Source organism: Mustela putorius, unplaced genomic scaffold (genome assembly GCF_011764305.1).
Source record: "Mustela putorius furo isolate JIRA1106 unplaced genomic scaffold, ASM1176430v1.1 tig00000151_pilon_pilon_pilon, whole genome shotgun sequence".
Lineage (NCBI taxonomy): Eukaryota > Metazoa > Chordata > Mammalia > Carnivora > Mustelidae > Mustela > Mustela putorius.
In genome coordinates, this window is record NW_025421296.1 from 6,173,204 (window position 1) to 6,185,208 (window position 12,005).

The 12,005-nt window shown below is 43.0% G+C and overlaps 1 protein-coding gene across 3 annotated transcripts in view; it reads left to right on the plus strand.

Moving 5' to 3' along the window:
* ASPH (aspartate beta-hydroxylase) overlaps positions 1-12,005 on the plus strand; it is a 219,549-nt gene that overhangs the window by 137,668 nt on the left and 69,876 nt on the right. For all 3 annotated transcript variants that reach the window (XM_045075744.1, XM_045075745.1, XM_045075746.1), the window contains 2 exons: positions 4,007-4,092; positions 10,903-10,989. In XM_045075744.1, coding sequence (XP_044931679.1) covers positions 4,007-4,092; positions 10,903-10,989 — 173 coding nt within the window. The remainder of the gene's footprint in view (positions 1-4,006; positions 4,093-10,902; positions 10,990-12,005) is intronic.

The following is a 12,005-nucleotide window of genomic DNA, read 5'->3' on the forward strand; positions in this document are numbered from 1 at the left end:
CTGTTTTTCTTGGTGGTCAAATTCTACCCATGTACCATAATATAAAAACATCTTCATTGATGGACCAAGTGGAAATGGAAGGGAACCAGTATTCATTTTTATATAATCTAAGTATATATTGCTAGAGCGTTCCTCATACTGTTAGTTATTCTTTTATTGTCTTTCTTTTTTCTTCTTATTTCCTCTTAATGTTTCAACCATGGTATGGCAAGGGAATGGAAAATTTGAAATGCAACTGAAACGCACTTTCATGGTTTTGGAAAAAATTAAAATACTTGCAATGACAGTGATTATTTTTATACAAAGTTTAATATAGCATGCACAGCTTCCTTCTAAACCATTGTTTTTAAAACCATGTTCAACAAAATAACAGTTCATTCCAGTGCCTTCTAGGTCTGCTTTGAAAGATTATTAACATGATTTCCATCAACTGAAAATTAAAAACATGGGATTTCCAAGTTCAAAGAGGTCTTAACACAGTCAGCCCATACCACTCATTTGTAGATGAGAAAACTGAGGCCCAGACCACCTGGGAGCCTGGTCCCATCACTAACCATGAGAACTCATTGTCTCTGTGGCTTGGCCATGTGCCTCTCCATAATAAGAAGGAAGAGCTCTGTGTTTTTTAGAATTGGGAAAATTGCCTTGGGCTTTTTATACGTTTAAAAATAAAAATAGTCATGATAGGGACCAAACTTGAATTTCAAAGAGAAGAGAAGTGGGAACGACTATACTTGAAGATCTGTGAAAAGAGATACAGAAGATTGTTAATATTTTGTCTTTTTGTGACACTATTGAAATATTTTGACATCAAGATACTTAAAATGTACAACTGTTTAACAAGCCTATTATTTTACTGCTGACTATGTTGAACTGCCAATAATTTATTTTTCTTCTTATAGATAAATCTCATGTTAACTTTATAAAATGGGTGACAGATTTGGGAAAACCAGTAACGTCCTGTAGTCAGGTGCACGCCAGGCTTTCTTGGTCCCGCTGGTGTTCTGCTGACAGAGACTTCTGCAAAACTGAAATGAGCAATTGAGAGACATAAGTCAGTGCTGAGATGACAAGACACTAACTTACCACCATGCAGTCACATCTCAGTCAAACATCAATTTGTTTTCCATATCCTCAGCATATATGCTAACGTATAATGACATGCAGCTGAAAATACCCCATTATTCACTGTTTTGTCAGTCTCTGCTTTAGCCATTTATATTTCTTTAACAATAGGGGTCCTGAGAGCTCAGAGAGAGGGGAAGAAAAAGGTAGAATAAACAAATAAAAGAGCATGACCATTTTCAAAAATGCACGAGGAGTGAAATAAAGGAAAGGTGATCAGAGTGTCTGCTTTCCTGCTGATGATAGTGGAATTGGAGAATGGAGCATAGATGAGCAGGAATAATGGGTTGATTAATAATGAACCCCAGAATTAGACATAATTGCCCACTCTAGGCAGCCCTAGTTCACCCACGTGGGGGCCTCCCTGTAAGACTGCCATCAGCTCAACATACTACATGTGCTACTGGGAGGAAGAGAGAGGGTGGGACAGAACCAAACAAGCTTGTCATCTCCCCCAACCCAGTGAGCAGATAAGTCACACCAACACCCTATGGGGAGAGGCAAGAGGCCAAGAGTTTGGGGGGAATGTCCCTCCCTTTGGAAACCATTTGAGTGGGAACTAAGTGTGTCTCTTCCTGTGTGGATGGGAGAGGGGAGGTATTAAGGAACTGACCCTTTTGGTACCCCAGTGGCATACCTATGAAGTTAAATTCACTATGTCTGGGAGGTTAAGACAATAAAAGGAGGTATAGGTAAAGTACCCGGCACGGGGGTACACTGAAAAGAAATTAAAAAATTAAAAATTAAAAAAAAAAAAAAAAAGCACCCAGCATGTGGACTGGCACAGAGCAAATGCTAAAAAAAGTCGTGATTCTATTCAGTCCATTTGGACAAATCCACATGCTCCTTCTTTGCCCTGTTCTGTTTGCCGTCTCTAACTAGTTTTGTGATTTGGACAACCAGATGGCTCTGATGTCATCCTCTGGAAGAGGACAGATATGAGAATGATAAGAGTGGTGAGCAGTAGTGCATTCGATTTCCTATCTTGAGTGTGAGGCATCCGTGTCATAAATTATAGGCCCACAGATTTACGATTTTTGTAATGCAAAAGAACATTAACCTGTTAATTTGTAGCCCCATTTGGAAATTAAACTGTTAAAGCCCTGTACAGGGCTGAAGACTGACCCTAGGGAGCCGCAGAGGGCAGGAGCCACAGAGGACCCAAGGAGGACATGAAGAGGCTACAGAATAAGGAGGAAAACTAGGAAAGTGGGCAACACAGAAGTCAAGGAGAGCATTCAGTTTGGGAAGAAGGGAGGAGTCAGCTGTGCCAGGTGCTGCAGAGGAGTCAGGTAGGATAGGAAGGAAAAGGAACAAATGGGCATGCAGAGATGGCAGGAGGCATCAGTCGTTGTTAGGGAGCCCGTAACGTAGGGAGCACTGTGCTCTCCTCTCAAGTGCAATATTGACTTAACTCAATTTTTACAGATGAGGGACGCAGGAGTCAGAAAAGTTTAGTAGCAGCCTGGCTGAGGTCACAAAGTTTAGAAGTCACAGAGCTGGGACTCAGACCTGTCATCTGACTTTTAGCCACTCAGCACCTCTCTCTTCCAGAAGACTTGCTTCTGCCCTGTATTGGGTGAGGAAGCCAGAGCACCATGAGTTGAGAGGGAGCCAGGAATGAGAGGAGGGTAAGAGGGAATGGCAGGTAGAGGAGGGTAGGCTGAGGTTTGTCTTACTTTAGGACAGCAAAGACCTCAGCATTATTAAATGAAAATAGATGCCCAGAATAGAGCCAGGGAGTGAGGAGACACTCAGGAGGTACATAAGGCAGAGGACAGGGGTGTGTGTGTGGGGGGGGGGGGGACCTTAGGAAGGAGAGACCCTCCTCCTGTGTGACAGGAGACAGCAGAGCAATGGATGGATGGGTTCAGGGTCAGAACATTGATGGAGAACATCCCTTCTCATTGTTCTCATTCTCTGTCTCCCCCACTCCATCCCCTGTCCCACCACCAGTCTCCTCCTCTATCTAGAACATCCCACTTACCCTTCCATGCCCTCCTCTTGTCATTCTCCTGAGCCCTCAAGCAGGATGGTTAGCTTTAGGCTTCCAGGGAGCACACGGCACCCATCCACCCCACGGGCACTGCCAGGTGGGCCCCAGCAGGACCTCCCCACCCACCACTGGATGTGACTTCATGCTCAGTGAGCATGAACCAATTCAGCTTGTGCCTACAACACGGCACCCCTCTGTAGGAGCTTAGGTTTTGGAAAAGGACTAAGTTGCAGAAATGATTATAATACATGTCCCATGAGAGAAGGCCCATGAAAGAAATACGCAGAGTAATGGGGACTTCAGTCCAGAGGGGGAATGCAGTGAGGAAGGCAGAAGGGTTTTGAGTTAGTTGTTGAAGGGTGAACATATTTACAACCAACAAAGGAATAGGCCATTTTACTTAGAGAAAGTAGGGTCAGAAACGGTACAGAGCTTATTTGAGGAACACAGGATGGTCATGTTTGGCTGAAGGATGGAATATAGCTGGAGTGGTAAGCCCATGATGCAACAGGAAGACCGTCCGTGCTAGACTGTGAAATTCTGTTCTTCTCCGCAGTCTTGCGCACTTAGCCAAGAAGTCGATCCTAAGTTTATAAATCACACCTACCATTTTCCTCCCAGAAACTAGGCCAGTATCCCTGTGAGTTTCAGGATACCAGTACCCACCCAGGCTCCTCGGAACACCCCGAGCATATAAGTAAGGGCTGTGTTATCTCACTTGGCAGCTGCTGCCTATGTCCTCCCGGGGATGGGGGGGTGGAAAGAGGTGAGCCGGGAGTGTGTTTGCTCCTGCACGGAGAGTTTTCTTGTTATTCGTACATCACTATTCTTAAGAACTATTTCTAGACAAAGAAATACAAAATAAAAACCTCTTTTTTCTTTCAGTTAAGAAAAAGAAGCCTAAACTATTAAATAAATTTGATAAGACTATTAAAGCTGAACTTGATGCTGCAGAAAAACTTCGTAAAAGGGTATGTTGATGTTTTCATTTGGCACAGAAATGTGCAATGGGTCAGTTCAATAAATTCAGGCGTTACTGTTGAATTGTTTCAAAATAATAAGAGAAGCAGTCTTTGAGTGGACTGGATTTTTTTATTTCCCAAGCACATCAGCATTCCAGTGAAATGAATCAAGTGAAAGGGAAAATTTGTCCCTGTATGGCCAAACAGAAGTAGAACTAAGGGTTAGGCTGGTGGACGTGGGGTCAGCCTACCACCTCCCCTCCACCAGGTGTGTGGCTTTGGACAAAATACTTGGCCATTCTGAGCCTCAGTTTTCTCATTTAAAAAATTAGAATAGAAAGTGATTTTCCTGCTTGGTTTTTGTGAAAATCAGATGAGTTTTTTTTTTTTTTTTCTTAAATCATCAACTGTGTCAAATGCCACATAGGTGAACATTTTTAACTGTCTAGCACCTCAATGCAAAAAGAAAAAAATTAGTCCAGGACGCTTAGGGTAGTTACTGATAGGTGAAATGACATTGGGTTTAGCATTCTTCTCACTAAGTATTAACCTCATGCACCTGCAGTTTTCAGGCTGACTATTATATGGTTTGTGTTGTTCTCAGTTAATTTGAAATATGACATGCGTGTGTTTCTAGATATTGCAGTTAAAAAAAATAACTTGACACTAGATTGAAGTTCTTGCTCTCTGACTCAGTCATAGTCATCGTCTAATTATCAGGTCCAACATTTATAATAATACATTTAATAACACCTTCACTGAATCATCTGCTCGTTTGTCATGGAAATTTCTCTTTCTCTACCCTGTACTGGAATTAGAGTTGGCATCATGATCATTAGTTTTCCTGTAATATGCTTTTTCATCCTGTAGACCTTGGCTGCAAAGAAGGGACGGGGTATTGTAAGTAAATAAGCAACAATAAAAGGACACAAGTTAGGAACTGAGTTGGGACAAGAATATGCTTCCCAAGTATTTACTGGAAACATACCAGGAAGCACGGAGACCTCTGTAACTAGTGTTAGACAAGGTTCCCAGGCCAAGAGTGGCTTACCCTCTTCAGCAGCCAATAAACATGGGGTAACTCCAAAGACTTTTGTAGCAAAGTTGTTCACTGTTCCTAAATTTAATCATGGGAAGGATTTCTGAATCTGTCTTGTTTAACTTTACAAAATGAAGCCACCTACTATTTGTGGGAAATTTGCATTTCTTAATGGAAGTGAAGTAGGAGTCTTCTTTTTCTATCCCCTCGTTTGGCATCCTCCACTTCCTCTTTACTAAATGCCGTATATGAGAGTGTGGGATGCCTGTTTCACAGGTGACTTTAGGGATAAAGGACAAGTGAACAGCTTTGGAGAAGGACTGTTATGTAATTTTAATGAATGGTAAAGAAGGGCTCAGTTTCCAACGGGAAGATAAGTCAGTGGGATTTAAAAGTGCTGGAACAGTCCATGGGGTATTCTCTGGTTCTTGCTTATCTGGAGAAATGATGAGGCATTCCTCCAGGGGCACCCGAGTCTTCAATAAGGGTGGAGGAAGTAGCTACAATTCTTGCTTCTGAAATAGCAAGGAGCCATATTTATTATTGACTGGATTATCAGCATTAACAAAGCTTTTTTAAGGTTATTTTTATGGCTGATATTTTCAAATGATGCAACCGGTCACCTTGGAAAAGCTGAAGCCCATGCTGAGGTATGCCCCAGACAAAGAGGGTCCAGTTTTAGTTCATGCCTAGCTTTAAGGACTATGTTGCATGAAAGTATGGGGTCACTTTATTTTTCCATCAAAAATGTACAGATCAGGGGCGCCTGGGTGGCTCAGTGGGTTAAAGCCTCTACCTTCGGCTCAGGTCATGATCTCAGGGTCCTGGGATCGAGCCCCACATCGGGCTCTCTGCTCAGCAGGGAGCCTGCTTCCCCCTCTCTCTGCCTGCCTCTCTGCCTACTTGAGATCTCTGTCAAATAAATAAAATCTTTAAAAAAAAAAAATGAACAGATCAGAACCTAATTCAATCATGTGTTTTTCAAAAGTCATATGTATTGCTTAACACTCTTCCTTACCCGTAGAAAAAAGGATCTACTTAAATATTCACTTATTATTATTTCATTTTAAAGATTATTTATTTATTTATTTGACAGACAGATCACATGTAGGCAGAGAGGCAGGCAGAGAAAGAGGAAGGGAAGCAGGCTCCCTGCTGAGCAGAGAGCCCTATGCGGGGGCTCAATGCCAGGACACTGGGATCATGACCTGAGCCCAAGGCAGAGGCTTTAACCACTAAGCCACCCAGGTGTCCCACTTCTTATTACTTCATTTTAAGTGAGAAAAAGAGAGGGAGAAGGGAACATGTAATAAAGTCAGAGTGAGGCTTTCGAACACATGAAAGTTTGCATCACAGGCTCTGAAAGGAGCTTGGGATGAATGGATACGCTGTAGGCAGGACGCAAAGGGAATAGCGTCACACTCTAAGATGAATGGCGTTCATCAGAGGAGCTGCCCTCCACCAGGTCTAGAGAGAACTGTTCTGCTGTGGATCTTCATGAAGGGTATGCTGACGGATGGCCAGCTCCCGGCCTCACATCGCACCAGTGGATTCTACAACACAGCTGTGGGGGTGTGTTTTAATGTCCTTGGGCACAGCTCATTGGCCTCACGCCAGAACAGTGGGGCCCAAGTACCTGTCTCTCCAATGAACTGTCTTGGTTTTTGGATAAAATGTAAGCCCTGTCGAAAGGGGATTTTTAGGCAATTCTTCACAAGCATCGTATCTTGCCTTTAAGTTTTTCAGTAAGAACCGCATCATAGCCCTAGGAGCTATATTCTCTAGTAAGATTCTAGGGAGCGGAAGTTCCTCCACACCAGAAGCACGCACATTTACTTTGCTAGCCTGCTGGGGTAAGAACAGGGCTGACAGTCCCTTAGCAGGGCAACACGCTTCTGTCCGAAGGGGATTGGAGGGATGCCATGGTCAAGTCACAATATTCCATTATTTTTATATTTTTGATGACCAGCTTTTTATCCAGAAGGAACAAAATGCTTTAGCAGATTTGTTACAAATGTTGTTATTCCTGTGTTTTAGATCGTAATGGTGCATTTAGCATGATTTTCACAAAAATAGCCTCAACATTTGCGATTTAAGTTACAGAAGGCATGTGGTAAGCTAAAAATGCTCCCCCCCCCCCAAAATATCCCAAGTCCTAATCCCTGGAACCTGTAAGCCTTACTGTATTTAGAAAAAGGGTCTTTGCAGATAGGATAACTTAGAGATCTTGAAATGGGGAGATTATTCTAATTTATCCACTTGGGCCCTAAACGCAATCACATGTTTCTTTTTAAGAGAGAGTCAGAGGGAAATTGGAGACAAAATAGGAGAAGGCATCACAGAGAGGAGAAGGCAATGTGAAGACCGAAGTAGAGATTGGAGTAATGCATGCACCGTCAAGTAATGCTGTCAGGAGGCAAGGAACAGACCCCCCTAGAGCCTCTGGAAGAAGCGTGGCTGTGCCAACATCGCAGTTTCAGCCCAGTGAAACCGATTTTGGACTGATGTTCTCCAGAATGAATTTCTGTTGTTTGAACCATCAAATTTCTGGTGATTTGTGACAGCAGCCGGAGAAAACTAATCCAGATTTTCGTGCCGGGCAGTGGGCTGCTGCTATAGCCAATACTTAGAAATATGGACATGGCTTTGGAATTGGGTAAGGTGGAGAGGCCGGAAGAATTTCGAGACGCATGAGAGCAAAAGCCTGCATTGTTTTAAGCAGACTGTTGGTAGAAATATGGATGTGAAAGCTGCTTCTGGAGAGGGCTCAGAGGAAGTGAGGAGCACCATAGAGAAAGCTTTATCGATAATCTTCGAGAATATACTTATCCTTACCAGCAGAATGTTGATAGGCACTTTTGGCGAGAGCTCAGGAGGAAATGAGGAACAAGTTATTGTAACTGGGGAAAAGGCAGTCCTTGTTACAGAGTGGCAAAAAACTTAAATGAATTATATCTTACGGGCTTGGGCAAAGCAAAACTTGGAAGCAGGGAACTTGGATGCTTCACTGAGGAGATTTCCAAGCCATGTGTCCAGGATGCAGCCTGCTTCCAGTAAAATAGGAGAGGAAAGTGATCATTAAGGAAGGAACTCTTAAAGGAAAAAAGAACCAGAACATGAAAATGTGGGGAGATTTCTTGGTCTATCCAGTTGCAGAAGAATCAGGAAGTTCATTGTTAGCAAAGTGTACTCCGGAGAGAAGGCCAAGGGCATGCTGGACATCCTTTTCCTGAAGAAAGTGGGTGTGTTGTGACTCTTGGATCTACTCAGCTGTCCAGCAGAAGCTGGGAACAGAGATGGGATTATCCTGGGAGGGTCTTTGCAGGTGCCTCTTGTCAAATGGTGTGAATCCCCACCACAGACAAAAGAGACCCACAAGGCTTTTGAGAATGTTATACTAGGAGAAGCATTGCCACCTGAGAGACACAGGAAAAACGGCAAGAAATGGTGGGTTCCCAAAATTCTACAGGCAGGAAACAGATGGATAAAACAAATCACGCTTTCAATAAAAAGAAAAGATAATTCCAAGGGCAGAGTCTTGGACGCAGAGGTGAGAGACAAGGACTCTGTGGCCAGAGACAAGAACTCGGTAGCCAGAGCCAAGGACCCAGAGGGCAGAGCCTCAAGCCACAGACTTTGAAACCCAAGAATTCATCTGCTGTCATTTTAAAACTGCTTGGAATCAGTGCCTTTTTTTCTTCTAGGAAGAAGAAAAAAGGCAGTTAGAAGAAAGTCACACAGAAAAAGATATTTCACATTGAGTTCTTCATCCCTTAAAAGTGGGTGGGGGAGGGATGAAGAGGTAAAAACATGGGATTTTTAGGGCAGTGAAACCAGTCTGCATGATGCTGTAATGGTAGATACTGTCAGTATGCAGTTGTCCGAACCCACAGAATATCCCACAGCAAGAGTGAACGGACCCTAAGGTGAACTGTGGACTTGGAGTAATTTTGATGTGTCCGTGTACCTTTGTCATTTGTAACAAATGTGCCACTGTTGTGCAGGATGGTAATCATGGGGGAGGCTGTGTGTGTTGGGGACATAATGAGTAGATGAAAAATCTGTGCTTTGTCTCAGTTTGCCACGGGCCTGTAACTGCTTGCTCTTACAAAATAAAATCTTTAAAGAAATTAATATCATGAGAGGACAGTATATTTTAAAGAGCAGTACAATCATTTCTGACAGTACATGTCCTGTAAAGCATGTGTTCCTGGTTTGATTTATTTGTTAACCTGCCTGTTGATCAGGTAAAAGGCTCCTGTGAGAGGAGCCCCATTATTTTGTGCTGCACACACATTCCCCACACCACATATGCTCCATGTGATGTCTACCAGTTATAAGTGTAACAGCAGCCCCTCAAGGTAGTTAAGTACCCTCATCCCCATTTTACAGATGAGACACCCGAGGCAGAGGCATCAGTAACTCTCCTTAAGTCATACACCTCTCAAGCAGCGGAGACCAGCCTCCAACCCGTCAGTCTGGCTCTGGAGCCTGCGCTTATAGCCATGACACTATGCATATGTTTCTACCAGCGCTTCAGCACCACTTACGGGCAAGTGAGAGAAAAAGAAAACCTCCTCCTTGGATGCTATCTACCTAAAGAAATGATTCTAAGTTACTTTAATAGGGATGTTGCCTGACCTTTCACTATTGAGTCAAGTCTTCCAGAAGTGGGTGTCAGGGACAGCCGAGCATTCCTGCTTTCCCGAGCCACCCTGGTGAGGTGAACTTTTGTCATGTGGAAACTCAGCTTGGTGAACTTCAAAACATAGAAACCACGGCGAGCTTCCATTTGTATGAGTAATGAATGGATTTACTAGTTTAGAAGGAGCCGAAATATCCGTGAAAGTTCATCTCAGAAAATCTGGCTCTATCCCGTGGTTCCCAGTGTCCTTGACCTGTGGCCATCCATTGGAAACCAGGAGACATTGTTTCACCCTGTGGAATGGCCATGGAGGGAGTGCCATGGGGAGAGGCTTCCTCACCCCCACCAAGACGCTCACCAAGTTGTCCTGTTCCACATCCTCTGTTTCTTTTCATGTCATGGTGGTTAGGGACCTAGTGGAGGTGCTTGGACCATCTTCTTAAGGGTCCACATAAGCTTTGGGAGGGGATACATAACACAGAGTCATGAGTTTCCCCGGTCGGCCAGGCAAGCCAAATCAATGCTAGTGTTTAGTGGCTAACAGGTACCACGAGCCAGTGGCCTTATGACTCAGGCAAGTTTATCCTCCCAACAGGTGCTGCAGACTTCTCATGGCAGACCCCAAGACATTCCAGCCACCAGCAGTATTTTTTCCCCAACTTAAAATACTATTTTCTTCAAGAAGATAGTAATACTGTAATAGCATTGTATGGTGACCCATGGTAGCTACACTTATGATGAGGATAGCATAAACTATAGAGTTGTCTAATCACTGTGTTGTACATCTGAAGCTAATGTAACATTGTGTGTCAACTGTACTTCAATGAAAAAGAAAGTTAAAATATAATGCATGTAGGAACTGTGTGTATAGAGGGAAAATGCAGTTTCTTTAACAGAGACTTAGAACACATCCTTGGTCAGGTTTCTGTTATTAAAAAAAAAAAAAATTGTTTTCATTTTTACTTCTTTGTTTTCCGAACTGAATTTTTTAAAAATCTTAGATAAAACTGTCTTTAGAATCAGAGTGGAGTCTAGGATGTTTTGACAACATTATTTGGTGAATATTAAAAAACCATATTGAATAACATTATGCATCTGAACTTACTGCATTTATGTAACTGCTTCTTCCTAACAGGGGAAAATTGAAGAAGCATTGAGTGCATTCCAAGAACTAGTGCGCAAATACCCTCAGAGTCCACGGGCAAGATACGGAAAGGCACAGGTATTTGAAATCATTCCTACGTAGAAGATTCTTTTGATGTTCTTGTGTTCTGTGTAATTGGATTTTTTCACTGCCCACCATTTGTATTTCTCTTTGTCCTTCTAACTTATAAACAGAGTCCATTTCTCATGCATATGTGTACACTCAAGCAAGAAATACCGTTTTAAGTACGACAGTTAGTTATTGCCATTGCGTCCCGGTGAATCTAGTAACATTTTCCTGCTCTCCCTCCATCTGGCTTCTCCCTGGATTTGAAAAGAAAAAAAGAAGAACACTTTTGTCCTTGACCTCCCGTCACCGTTATGCCCCATTCTGCCAAGTTTTCACCACAGGCTCCTCTGAGCTATAAGAACCGCAGTTTTGCAACTAGAGGCTGCAAGTATGCCTAGGAAAGTCTTGAAAATATAAAACGGAGTTATATTATCAGCTTCCCTCTCCCTGTCTCCACTCTCTCTCTCCTTTCTTTCCTGACTTTCCCATCGTCCAGCTCCTCATTCTGTGAAGTTTTTCCGCACCCACCTGTGGTTGCTGCAGTTGGCTGTAAAGCCACCATGTACCACGTACTTTTTAGACCCTGGGATTATCATAATGAGCCCTCTAGAGGTCTCTGCCCTTGTGGATCTTATCAGCCAGGAGGTATTTTAAACGTTACTTTATCAAAACTGAGAGGGAGACAAACCATAAGAGACTCTTAATCTCAGGGAACAAACTGAGGGTTGATGGGGGTTGGGGGGAGGGATGCGGTGGCTGGGTGATGGACACTGGGGAGGGTATGTGCTATGGTAAGTGCTGTGAGTTGTGTAAGACTGATGGTTCACAGACCTGCACTCCTGAAACAAATATTATATGTTAATAAAAACAAAGTCAGTTCGTTAAAAATTACTTACAGGAAGCCCCCTATATGCAGTTCTAAGCACTGCAGATGCAGCCACCAGCAAAATGTATGGCATTGTCATTATGGTGATGAAGGCATCCCAGGAGACAAAACAAGTAAAATATATATGCTTCAACTAATC